This window comes from Archocentrus centrarchus, chromosome 14 (assembly GCF_007364275.1).
Source record: "Archocentrus centrarchus isolate MPI-CPG fArcCen1 chromosome 14, fArcCen1, whole genome shotgun sequence".
Classification (NCBI taxonomy): domain Eukaryota; kingdom Metazoa; phylum Chordata; class Actinopteri; order Cichliformes; family Cichlidae; genus Archocentrus; species Archocentrus centrarchus.
The window spans coordinates 31,155,330-31,169,006 of record NC_044359.1 but is presented as its reverse complement, the minus strand read 5'-3'; the positions used below and the strand labels follow the sequence as shown (position 1 = coordinate 31,169,006).

General features: G+C 42.6%; 1 protein-coding gene across 1 annotated transcript; it reads left to right on the top strand.

Annotated features, from left to right (window-relative positions):
- Positions 1-77: 77 nt before the first annotated feature.
- LOC115792253 (TLC domain-containing protein 2-like) lies at positions 78-13,380 on the top strand. The gene is made up of 6 exons (XM_030746723.1): positions 78-157; positions 7,311-7,553; positions 7,649-7,731; positions 7,910-7,992; positions 10,730-10,935; positions 13,182-13,380. The coding sequence occupies exons 2-6, from the start codon at positions 7,375-7,377 to the stop codon at positions 13,378-13,380; spliced, it is 750 nt and encodes a 249-aa protein (XP_030602583.1). The 5' UTR covers positions 78-157; positions 7,311-7,374.
- Positions 13,381-13,677: the final 297 nt, after the last annotated feature.

Here is a 13,677-nt window from a genome sequence, read left to right as displayed (position 1 = left end):
AGGAGACCCTGCGCTTTTGTTTTTTTTTATACAACAGCAGCACAGAGAAAGGCTGACGAGGCTGAACGCTGAATGGACCGCCGACAAAGCAGCACTTGCACAACCACAGGTGGCTATCATTCATGCAAATACTGAACTCAAGTCATTCAAACATGAGGTACGTGTATTATATTTTAGTTTTGTGATTGCATTACATGCCACAAGGCATTTTGTTAGGAACACCTTTGGAAGCATCAAGTTTTTTTTTTGTTGTTGTTGTTTTTTTTACATTGTTGAGCTCATGATGGGTGGGGGTGGTGTACTGGCACTAAAAAAGTGTTCCTAATATGTTGGGTTGTAAACATAGGGACACCTTTGACCTCTGTGAGTGTGCAGAAGCCCAAAATAAATCTTTACCCTACAAGATTTATTATTCATGCTTGGCTTTACGCATGAGAAACAGTGTAGATGGATGGATGAATGGATGGATAGATGGATGGACTGATTACTGGTAGTTGTGATGGGGAGTTCTCACTATTTTCTATTTTATGAACTTATTGAATTTACTGTTTTCTGAATTTGTAAAACCCAAAGAATCAGTAATTTTTAGTGTTACTGAGAACACAATCAGCAGCTATATCCACAGTGAAAACAACCTTTAATTGCAGTTATACTTCTTCTTCTTCTTCTTCTTCTTCTTCTTCTTCTTCTTCTTCTTCTTCTTCTTCTTCTTCTTCTTCTTCTTCTTCTTTTGGCTGCTCAACCTGAGCTGTCCCTCTGATGTGCTCATTTCTAATCTTGTCCATTCTGGTCCCTGCCATTGAAAATCTTAACATCTCCAGCTCCGCCTCCTGTCTTTTTGTCGGTGCCACCATCTCCAAACCATACATACAGGTCTCACTACCATCTTGTAAACCTTCCCTTTCACTCTTGCTGCTATCCTTCTGTCATAAATCACCCCTGATTTATGACAGAAGGATAGCAGCAAACAGCTATTTTTTCTATTAAAGATTCAGCTGGTAACATTACTCATGACCCACAACAAATAAATAACTCCTTTAAAGACTTTTACGAAGTCTTATACTCACCACAGATTAATCCACCTGATACTGAAATTGAAGAATTTATCAACAATATAAATCTACCAAAACTAAATGACAAACAGGCTGCAGCTCTGGATTTACCTCTTTCATTATCTGATCTTAGTGAAGCAGTACAGCATCTCCCAAATAATAAAGCCCCAGGCCCAGATGGTTTCCCAGCAGAGTTTTATAAAGAATTTTGGTCTGAGCTATCACCCATTTTTTTCAGAATGGTAACTCAGATTCAGAATGATCACATATTATCTCCAACCATGAACTCTGCTAACATCAGCCTGCTTCTTAAACCAGGCAAAGACCCCACACTCCCATCCAGCTACCGCCCAATCTCTCTCATTAATGTAGATCTTAAAATAATCTGCAAAGCCCTTGCCAAAAGATTAGAAAGTATTACTCCATTTATTGTACATCCAGATCAAACAGGCTTTATCAAGGGTCTGCACTCAGCCAATAATACACGTTGACTGATAAATATAATAGATTATTGTTCTATTAACAAATTAGAGACGACAATCGTGTCTTTAGATGCAGAAAAGGCATTTGATTGGGTAAATTGGAGATTCTTACTAGCAGTTCTACAAAAATTTAGATTTGGTTCATCCTTTATAAACTGGATCAGAACACTACACAGCTCCCCAAATGCACGTGTTAGGACAAATGATCTCATTTCCCAAAGCTTCAGTCTGCAGAGGGGCACCAGGCAGGGCTGCCCACTCTCTCCCTCTCTTTTTGTAATTTTCATTGAGCCACTAGCAGCAGCAATCCGTCAAAATGCAAATATTAAAGGAATTCAAACTGAAAATGTGGACCATAAAATTAGCCTTTATGCTGATGATGTATTACTTTTCCTTGGGAATTCACAAGCTTCTCTTTTGAAGACTATCACACTAATAGATAAGTTCTCATTGATATCTGATTACTCTATCAATTGGAGTAAATCAACAGTTTTGCCTCTGAATTGTAATTTCCATAGAACCTCTAGGACCCCACTAAAGTCAGGAAATATTAGATATTTAGGCATAAATTTTTCCGCCAGGCTCTCAGACTTGGTACGATTAAATCATATCCCCTTATTAAAAACAATAGAGGATGATCTCACACGTTGGAATAGTTTACCTATATCACTCATGGGGAGAGTTGCTGCCATTAAAATGATGGTTTTACCAAAAATTAATTACCTATTTTCAATGATCCCTAATAAACCTTCCCTTCCTTGGTTTAAGTCACTAGATTCAAACATCTCAAAATTTTTATGGAAAAACAAACCATCAAGAATAAGCTTAAAAACTTTACAAAAACCAAAACACAGTGGCGGTCTAGAATTACCAAACTTTTATTACTATTTCTTAAGCAGTAGATTGCATTATATAAGTGGATCGAATCCTTTTCATTAGACAGCACATGGCTGGATCTAGAACAGGCGTTTTGTGGAAAAATAAAAATCTCGGATCTACCTTTCATTAGTCCCAGTATTAAACATCATAACTGCTATAAAGTCCTTAGTATAAATACCTCTCTGACAGCCTGGTGGGAATTTTTAAAAATAACTAAGTCTTCACTTATCCCCTGTAAACTAACACCCATCTGGAACAATCCAGATATTTGTCAGAAAAAGAAAATGCTGAATTTTCCGTTATGGCGTGATAAGGGTGTAAATAATTTAGAACATATTATCCAAGATGGAAACCTTATTACATTTCAAGAACTTATATCAAAATATAGAATTGGCAACGGTAGATTTCTGGAATATCAACAACTTAAGTCCATCTTACAGGGAAGATTTAACCTTAATCAATTGAATCTAGAAATGCCTACATGGGTAACAGAATTTCTTAACCTCTGTACCCCAAAATTGTTGTCAAAATTATATAAATTATTACTAAAAACTGATTATTCAGTTTCCCTCCCAATTGCAAAATGGGAGCGTGATCTTTCTGTTAACCTGGATCAAAATCTATGGACAGAAATATGTTTAAATATCTTCAAAATGACTAAAAGACCCCAAGTACAACTTATACAATATAAAATTCTACATAGAACACACTATACTGGACAAAGGATGTTCCAAATGGGCCTTACGCACTCAAACATATGCACCCATTGTACAAGCAATTCAGAGGATAATCATCTACACGCTCTGTGGTCTTGTGTACCAGTTCAGAGATTTTGGCAGAGGATATGTGAAGACCTATTCACATGGTTTAGCTGTTGTGTCCCAACTTCCCCCAGGCTATGCATCTTAGGTGATGTTAGTGAATTAGTCATGGAGTCAAATATATGACACATTGTTCTTACTGCCTTGTGCATCGCTAAGAAAACTATCCTCATGAATTGGAAGTCAAAAAATAAACTATGTATTACTCAATACAGAAATTTATTAATAGATCATTTTAGTTTAGAGAGAATGTCTGCTTCTTCTAAAGATCAATTGGAGGAATTTGACTCTCTTTGGTTCCCACTGATGAGCTCCATTACTTAGTGGGGGTGGTTGGCTGTGGGTTCTGCTCCTGATGTGCTTTGTAGGCGGTCGGGTGAGGACTCTGGGGGCCTGTGTAGCTGGTAGCCTCCTGAGACTGGAGTCCTGGGGCGACCTTCTGATGATGTCTGTGTGCCTGTTCTGGTTGATGGGGGTGGGGCTTGGGTGGTGCTGCCTTACGGTCCTGGGGTGTGGGCCGGGGTGCTTGGGATGGTGGGTGCCAGCCCTCGGACGGTTGGCTGGTCTTCCCTGTGTGGCTCGGGGGCTGGGGTCTGGGGCCTGGGGCCTGGGGCCGTGCCGGCTCCCGGTGGGTCCCCCCTGGCACGGGGGGGGTCTCTGCTGTCCCGGGCGCGCCACCAGGTGGGGTGGGTTGACCTGGCCTGCGTCTGGATGTCCGGTCTGCGCTTTTGGGGCCCTGGGGTGCCTGCATTGCGGGGGGCTGGGGTGGGGGGGTGGGGGGTGGGGGCCGCAGTGGGGTGGTTGGCGGGGACAGGGCACCGTATTTCCAACTCAGGCCAGTATGTCCTGTTGCTTGTTTGTGTCTATTGTCGAGTGAATGGGCGTCTAGTGTGAGTGGGCTACCCTCTGCGATAGGGGCGGTGGCACCAGTCTCAGGTGCTGCAGTGCTCTGGGATGCTGTCACCACGGCCCTGGGTTCACCCCTTCCTGCCCTGGGCTGGGGTGTGGGAGATCGGGGTGCCTATTGAGCCAGTGGACAGCTGGCTCTCTTCTTCCAGGGTTTTTTTTTTTTTTTTTTTTTCCTTCCTGGTCATATCCCCCCACACACACACACACACACACACACACACACACACGTAGGGTGGAAGGGCCACGCGCAGAGCCGCGCGGCCACTTGCCTCTCCTTTTTAATTGCACTATAGTCAATATAACACATACACACATACTACTCGATACACATAGGACCTTTGGGGCAGGCATGTTACCCAGGGGTTGATCCTCATTACTGTCTGTACCCAAATTTTATTTGCACTTTAGACATGGAGGGTTTTGGGGGGGCAGTGTGGACGAGCACTGACAATCAGCAGTTGGTGCTTGTGGCACAACTGCCCCCTCAATTTTAACTGCACCTTATACACCTCATTCATTCACAAACATAAACACACTCACTTACAAGTTGGGAGGGGAGGGTGGGCCATCTCACACCTCGATTTCTTACACCTCGCCCGGGGTGGGGGTTGGGTGGTTCCTTGGGGACCGGGCTGGCGGCGTCTTGGGGTCACTGTTGGCCGTGGGGTGGTTTCCACTCACCCCATCTTCAGAGGGTGGGTAGCTATGAATGAATGTGTGTCTTTGTATTTGTCATAGTCTTCGTGAGTATGGGTGGGTGAGTGGATGTATATGTATGGTGTATCTATGTTTATGTCTGTGTAGATTCTCAGTCATCCAGGTCATGGTAGTCTCTGGAGCTTGAAAAAAGGCGACTGGACTTCTTTTTGTTTCTTGAAGACGTTTCACCTCTCATCCGAAAGGCTTCTTCAGTTCTCAACCAAATGGTGGAGAGACCCAGGTATTTAAACCCCTGTGGGCGTAGTCCCATGGAGGTGGTTATGACCCTCTATTGATCATGTGCGTGAACACATGTGCCCAGGTGTGGAGGGGGCGTGGGTCATATTTAATCAGTGGTTTCAGTTGAAACCAATTTAGGACTCCGCTCCATTGTTTCCTGTGGCCTATTGAGGTCACTGGAACAAAGGTGTGAATGGGGGTTGAGACGTCTGGGAAGGGAGCTCAGGACAGCACTGTAAGCGGGGGAAAGTTGGTGACGAGAAGTCCAGTCGCCTTTTTTCAAGCTCCAGAGACTATCTATGTTTATATATGTATGAGTGAGTGTGTATGTGCATGTATATATATTTGTGCATAAATGTGTACATGGGTGTGCTTGTGGGTGTGCGTGGGGTTGTATGTTTGGCTGGACCTGGGTCTGGGCCTGTGCCTTGCCTCCTGGCCGCTCCTTGCTGGTTGCCTCTTCCCGCCTGCCCCCCTGGGGTGTGGGTACCTCCGGGTTCCTGGGTGGGGCTGGATGTTCTGGCGTGGGTGGTGACCTGCTCCCCTGGGGGCTGCGGCGCGGGGCTGCATTGGCCTCTTCAGCGTGGGGGGGGCTCTGTGGGGGCTCGGACGGTCCTCGGGTGCCAGGGCCCTGGGGCCCTGCTGCCGGCCTGTGCGGGGGGCTGGCGGCTGGGGGGGGGCTGGGTTCTCGTTGCCTCGGATTCTCTGGTGCCCTTGCTCCTTGACTGGGGGGGCTCCGTCCGAGACCTCCCTCCCCTGTCTGCTGGGGTGGGTGTGCGGTTGTCTTTGGAATGAGTGGCCGCGGGTCTTCGTAGGTCTTGGTGGGCTGCTGGCGGCCTGGGCTTCCTGGGGCTTTCTTTGCCTGCCTCTAGCTTCTGATGGGCAGGGCTGCGGCGTTCTGCCCTCATTGGTAAGTACATTTCATGACACAAACACAAATACTCACGTAATCATAATACAAAAGGGTTGGTCTGTGTAATCAAGCAATCTTTGTTTTCCCCACACAATTTTTAATTTTGCAAGTATTGTCAGTATCTTTTATGTTTAACAAGTGACTAATTATTTGGTTTATTCATCCTATTTTTTTCTCTCTATTCTCTTCTTTCCCTTCTCTCTTACTCTCTCTCTTTCTCTCTCCCTTTTTCTTTTCTTCTTTTCTTTTTCCTAAGCCTGTCAGCTCTGGCAAAATTCATCACACAGTATGCTAAAAATAATTCAAATAAAATAAAGGGTCACACACTAACAAGAGAAGCCTATAGAGAACCTATAGAGCTCACCTTGAAATAGCAAATATGTTTGGCACAACAACGCTTTCAGGTCACATTTCTGTTTGCAAGATCTGCCAGACATGACAGGCTTAAAAAAAAAAAATAAATAAATAAATCACCCCTGACACTTGTCTCCACCCGCTCCACCCTGCCTGCTCTCTTGTCCTCTGTGTGTTACTTTGTCTGTTTTTTGTTTTTGTTTTTTTGTCAGCATCAATATCTTTAAACCATGCATCATAGCAGGTCTCACTACCATCTTCTAAACTGCCCCTTTCACTTTTGCTGCTATCCTCCTGTCACAAAACACCCCTGACACACATCTCCACCCACTCAAATTGTTTTGCAGGAATGAGGTACTTAAACTCATCCACCTTCACCATCTCTGCTCTTTGCATCTCTTCATGTTTGATTTAGCAAAGATTTTACACCTGATGCCCTTCCTTATGCAACCCTCCTAATTTATCTGGGTGTGGGACCACCACTAGGAGTACACTAGCTTTATATTCCCCCTGTGGCTGGGTTAATTGCAGTCACATATAAAATATGATATTCCTCTGGAAGTGGGAGGATATCAGCAAAAAAAAAAAAAAAGCAAAAATCCAATCCAGTAAAATGTGGCTTACAATTTAAAAGTAATAACAGTCTTCTATGTATTTTTTATTCACATCATAAACCTTTTAAGCATCTTTCTTTGTACATGTAACTGAGTATTTTTACAGTGCTGTAGTTCTGATAAAGGAAGGAACTGAAAAAAAATGCAAACTACTCCTTTTTGCAGACCAGCTCCCTACAACAAAAAACTGTTGTTTTCCTTGAGAGGTAATCATGCCATTATGTGGTCACAGCCCTTCACTATCAGCTTTATCACCTCATGTGAGTGGAGCAACGTGCGTTAGAGGGCAGGCACTAGATATCATATGTAATAGTGACCTCAGCGGTTTGCGTCCTTTTTTTCCTCAGAGCGTGTTTCCATTGAGATATGCGCTGAACACTGGAGAGGTGGGCTCTGTGCTGGACTCTTGTTATGGATTTGAGATCAACACTTCTGCTCACTGGAGGCTCTGCCTGCTGTTTCAAACTGCTGAACACAGTCATCAGAATCCTGCCAACACCACAGCCGGCACAGAGGAAAGCCTGGAAGTGGAGGAATATCAGCACGTCATTAGCTCACAGCTGCCTGACAGGAGCGGGGGCTGTTTCATGGTCCGTAGAGACGCACAGCAGTCAGGGTAGTGTGGACATTTGGTTTCTCCTCATGTGATATTAACTGTTTCTCTGGGCTCTCTCTCACCCTGCAGCTTCTACCTTCAGCCTCAGATGATGGAGGACCTGATCTCCTTTTGCTCCCTGCGCACCCACATTCTTGTAACCGTGTCCACAGGTGACGCCTGTACACACAAAGCCCCACACATCACATTAACAGAGCTTGTCCACCAAATGTTCATCATATCATATGATACTGATGAATTGCACCCCTCAAAGTTTAATATTTATTTATTTTATTTATTTATTTATTTTTAATGTGCACGACCCTGTACACATTCTAACCTTTTCTCCAGGGTATTTTATCCATGACTTCCTAGACATGGCCTTGAACCAGCCATTCAAACAGTCCTGGGATCTGCTCCTTCACCACTCTTTGGTAATGACCTTTGTGTGTTTAATGATACATGTACATGTACATAATGCTATGACCTAGAGGGCTACAGCATCTTAGCTGTAGATAAAACACAAACAGCACACTTGTGATTTTCAGAAAAAATGCAGGCATCAAAATATACAATGAGAAATAAATTCAATGCAAAGATGTGCTGAACACACTGAAAACACAAGCAAATGTGCAAATTTTGCAAAAAGAACACGCCAATTTATTTTACACAAAAAAACAGGTAATAATGGAGAATCGGTCTTAGTAAATGTTGTAGTTTAGAGATGCAAATTTGTCATCAAAGTTGCATTTGACAAACAGCAAAGCCTGCTTATGTCCATACTAATGATAATTAGAAGCATCAAAAGTTCTCCACTAAGAGATTAAAAAAAAACTTAACTGAAAAAAGAAGCAAAGTCTCTGAAAACTCCCCAAACTTTTGTCTGAAGACATGACATTCATCTGTCTGTAAGTGTAAATATGAAGAAACAAATGCAAGTGAAAGTGACCTCCAAGGGGCCTCAAGAAGGCACAATGAGTTTTTTATTTCTGGCTGTGGAGGTGGAGCGGTATTGCTATTCAAAAGGTCGGCGGTTCAATCCTCTGCTCCTTCAGTTGGCATGTTGAAGTGTCCTCGGATAAGATCTCAGACCCCGAGTTCCCCCTGGTGCTTCCATTGGAGTGAGTGTGTGTGACAGAAAGTGCATAAAGGCATGAAATAAAGGGCTGCGTGAATGTGTGAAGCTTGCAGTAAAAAGCACTCTGAGTGCTCAGTTAGAGCAGAAAACCACAATGTAAGTCCATTTACTTAAGATTTTGATGATTATAGTACTGTTCTTTCACTTACAGTGAGGTCCATATGTTTTTGGGCAGTACATAGTTTTGTATACCACCACAGTGGATGTTTGTTTTTTTTTCCAGACCTGTACTCACTCTTTTAGACATTTTCTGAGAATCTCTAATCTGGCCTTCCTGTTCCCAAGGTGTACACCTGTGGTGTACACCTTGCCGTAAACCCTCTGCACTCCTCCAGAGTGGTCTTGACTTGGTTAGATGTGATGTTGTTTTTCTTAACAACAGTGTGGGCCTCATATCTGAAATTATAGTGAAATGCTATAAAATACACATGTATCACTTTGAATCGGCTTCAGATATTATGTCTGCTTCTTTTATCATGAAAGAACGAGGGAACAGACTTCACCTTGGCGTGGTTCTCACTCAGTGTCCAATTAGTTTTAAAATAAGCTGAAATTTTGAGAATTGTGGACTGTGTATAAAAATTGCTTTAATTCCTGAACAGTTAACTCTGTAAAGCCAAGTGTCATATTTGATGCGTGTGTTTTTGTGACCTCTACAACATCGATGTGATTATTTTCCCCTGAAAAGCTGAACTAAATTTTACAACAAACTGCACAAAAATGCAGCAAAAATGATGCAATATAAAACTCATATGGAATTTTATATTTAATGATATTTTTAATTATTTGTCAGAAGCTTCAATAAATAATTATTTTGTGGTTCAGGGTTTCCAGAGTTAATACTTTTGTTAAAGCCCGTGAATTACAGCTGAGACATCTTGACATTTGATTAAAAATCCGCTGTGACGGTGTACAGATGTAGACTAACAAAAAAATGTATAATGTCTAAAAATGTATTGTTCTACAATAACTGTAAGTGTAATTTTGAATGCAGGACTTGACCTTGATGACATTTTTTCATTAAGGATCTGAGTACTGTTTCATGTCCTGACATGTCCTGAGTGTGTAATCTAAGAATATGAGTTTGTAGTATCACAGCACGAAGCAGACCTGTGTGTGTGTGTGTGTGTGTTGTGTGTGTGTGTGTGTGTGTGTGCGCATGCGCGCAAGCCTGCAGTATGCTGTTTAACCCAAAGACATAATAAGGTATTTATCTTTATGTGGGGAACAGTTAATCCTTCACAGCCCTGTATGATCAAAGTTCAAAGGTCTGCTTGGTTCAAGTGCTTTGCAGGAGTTTTATATGTTTCAGTGCAGCTTTATAATAATGCATAAGGCTGGTGGGATTACATATTGATGAGGTTACACAGCCACATATTCTCCTTCATTATGTCTTGTTTGGATTAGAGAGATGAAATATCTTTCTGTGAAAACCACTTAAGTCAAAATCAGATTATTATTCTACTGTCATTCTATTATTCCCTGTTGTATTTTATTTTTGGTTGTATGCGAGCAGCAGGAGCACCCCCTCACTGAGCAGATATGAAATGGATTAATCTGAGATCTGCTAATAGGATACACAGACGGGTATCAGCTGGGGTGTGCTCACACTGATCTGAAGGGACTGGCTGAGTGTGACAGTCTGATAGTCATCCTACAAATATTAATGAGAGTGTAGAAAAATAGTTATTAACTAACTAGTACTTGATAACTATTAAACCTTTAAAACCCTTTTACTACCACAGGGGTCAAGGCCAGCTTTGACCCCTGTGGTAGTAGATTACCTTTCACTACCACAGGGATCACTGGTGACCCCTGTGGTAGTAGAAGGGTTAATAAGTATGTCCCAGCAAGTTTCTATAAATCATTCACAGATTTTCTATTCTGGGTAGCTTCAAGTAGGCACAGTCCCATTTTTCTTAATAATAACCCATGACTTTTGCACGCTTGAATGAAAGTTAAATAAGGTTTCATGTTGCCATATCCCTTTGCATGCTCTAACTGTTGAATCTGCTGTTAAAACTTTCTCTCAGGTGATCTCATGCTTCAGTTTGGCTGCAACGTCCCGCCTCTACCTGGGTTTTGCAGTCGTGTCTCTGCTGGTAGAGATCAACTCTGTTTTCCTTCATCTCAGGCAGCTCCTCCTCCTCTCGGGACGGAGGAACAGGCCAGGCACCGAACTCACAGCCCCTCAGCCCTCTCTTGCCTACAGCATCACCAGCTGGCTCAACCTGGGAACGTAGGTGGTTCAGGGATTCTCTTTAGGAGGAAAAAATGCTTTTTATATGTGAGGATGGAAAAGATCCTACAATACCTTTTCAAAAGGTATTTTTGTCACACTTACATGTCATCAAACAAATGTTAACAGTAGCAAAGATGCCAGAGTAAATACAAAATGCAGTTTTTAAATGATGATTTAATTTATTAAGTGAAAAAAGTTGTCCAAACCCACCTATGTGGAAAAAGTGCCCCCTAAACCTAATAACTGCTTGTGCCACCCTTGGTAGAAACAACTTCAACCAAGCATTGGAACAACTGGCAGTGAGTCTTTCACATCTCTGTGGAGGAATTTTGGTCCAGAATTGCTTTAATTCAGCCACATTGGAGGTTTCATGAGCATGAACAACCTATTTAAGGTCACACCAAAGCATCTCAATCAGATTGAAGTCCGGACTTTGACTCGGCCACTCCAAAACCATTGTTCTGTTTTTCTGAGCCATTCAGAGGTGGACTTGCTGGTGTGTTTCCAAATCATTGTCCTGCTGCATAACCCAAATGAGCGCGAACGTCAGGGCATGAACTGATGGCCTTCAGGATTTTGTGGTAGAGAGCAGAGATCATGGTTCCATCAATGACAGCAAGTTGTCCTGAAGCAGCAAAGCAGCCCCAGACCATCACACGACCACCACCATGTTTGACTGTTGGTCTGATGCTGTGTAACAGGACTTAAACCTTCCAAAAAGTTGAGCTTTTGTCTCGTCAGTCCACAGAATAGTTTTCCAAAAGTTTTGTGGATCATCGAGATGTTTGTTGGCAAATGTGAGATGATCCTTTGAGTAGTTTTTGGTCAGCAGTCGTTTTCTCCTTGGAGCTCTCCCATGGATGCCATTTTTACCCAGTCTCTGTCTTATTGTTGAATCATGAACTCTGACCTTTACTGAGGTAAGTGAGTCCTGCAGTTCTTTAGATGTTGTTCTGGCTTCTTTTGTGACCTCCTGGATGGGTCGTTGATGCGCTCTTGGAGTGCATTGATAACTCCCGCCCCTGGGAAAGTTCACCACTGTTCCAATTTTTCCCTCACTGTGGTTCTCTGGAGTCCCAAAGACTTAGAAATGGCTTTGTAACCCTTTCCAGACTGATGGGTGTCAGTGACTTTGTTTCCCAGCTGTTCTTGATTTTGTGATGTGCTGCTTTTTGAGATCTTTTAGTCTGCTTCACTTTGTCAGACAGGTTCTGTTTAAGTGATTTCTTTAGTCTTTCACACAGGGCCAGGTAGGTTTGGATAGTTTTTTTTAGAGGTGAAGCTGGCGACCACATACGTATGTTGTGGTGCAGGTGGCACGGGTTCGAGTCCCGGCCTGTCGCCAATTTGCCCGTGTGTCTTCCCCTGTATCTTTCCCCCATTTCCTGTCTCTCTCCACTGCTGAGAAAAGCTGCTGTGGCAAAAACCTGCATTCTGTATTTACCTGGGTTATCTTTCTCAATTAATATTATTATTAGAACTTGTTTGATGATCTGAAACATTTCAGTGTGACAAATATGTAGAAAGGAGAAATCAGGAAGGAGGGAAACACTTTCTCACTGTGTATTGTATTCTTAAGGAACTAGTTAATTTTGAGGGGTAAAACATGCATTTCCATTAGAATAAATGATCTGTCATGTGCTGAGATTATGAAAGCGGTAACATTGGTTCTTATCTGCTTTAATAAGGTGCTCAAGAAAAACATATGTGATGTAACACACCTCGCAGTCCCGCCGGCTTTGGCCTTTGAATGAAACTGTTGTGCCGTCACCAAGTAATTAAATCATAAATATGATATGAAAGAAAACCTTTAAATGATATGTTTGGGAGAAAAAGATTTACCCACAATATAAAGTGCCTTGAGGCGACAGTTTGTTGTGATTTGGCGCTATATAAATAAAATTGAATTGAATTAATTCTGCTGAAATATTTGATGTAAACATTGATAACACTCGTGTGTTTGTCGTCTCAACATTAAGCTGGAATCAGTTCCGTGTTTATGAAGCCTATTATGAAGACTGACAAACACGAGAGCTCTAAAGTTTACTACCACTTTGATCTGATTCCTGAAGCCTGTTTTCTGATTATCAGGCCATATTTAAGGAGGTAGAGACGGTAATCACATGTGCCAGTTTTATCCCAGCTGCTCTCCCATCCGCATGCCAGATACTGAGCAAGATCCCGAACCCTGAACTTCCACTGATCCCGTATTGCATGGTGACTTCAACTTTTTTTTTCTGCAGGTTTTTGGTGTTTCGCGCCTGCACGTTGGGCTGGATGACCCGCTGGCTGGCAGGTCACAGTGAACACATTCCTCGTTATGTCCTGATGATGGGGACCACCGGCCTGAGTCTCATCACCATCATGAACATGGTGATGTTTTATAAAATGTTTAAAGCAGATATCCTCAGCAGCATGCGCAACACCAGAGAGAACCACTAGAGGGAGGCAGCGCTGTGTTACTCCTGCATAAGTGACTTGAATCCTTTTCTACCTCATCGTGTGGTTTCCACTGTAGTTCATTTTCTCTGCAACAGCAAAGACTGAGCAAATGTGTTTTGTTTACAGGTTAGACACAACAGGTGTAACACAAACTCAATGAGGCAATGCCGACTTGTGAGCGTTCTTCACTGGTTGCTTGATGCATATAAAAATTTGTTTTGTTTCTTCATGTTTTATTTGGACAGTTTTCACAGGAAAAGAAATAAAGTCTGGAAATCTAAGCTATTTGATTATAAC

Coding starts and splice junctions, on each gene's coding strand:
- LOC115792253 (XM_030746723.1), top strand. CDS start 7,375: ATGGATTTGAGATCAACACTTCTGCTCACTGGAGGCTCTGCCTGCTGT. Junction 7,554..7,648: donor GGAGCGGGGGCTGTTTCATG/GTCCGTAGAGAC, acceptor CTCACCCTGCAG/CTTCTACCTTCAGCCTCAGA. Junction 7,732..7,909: donor TCTTGTAACCGTGTCCACAG/GTGACGCCTGTA, acceptor CCTTTTCTCCAG/GGTATTTTATCCATGACTTC.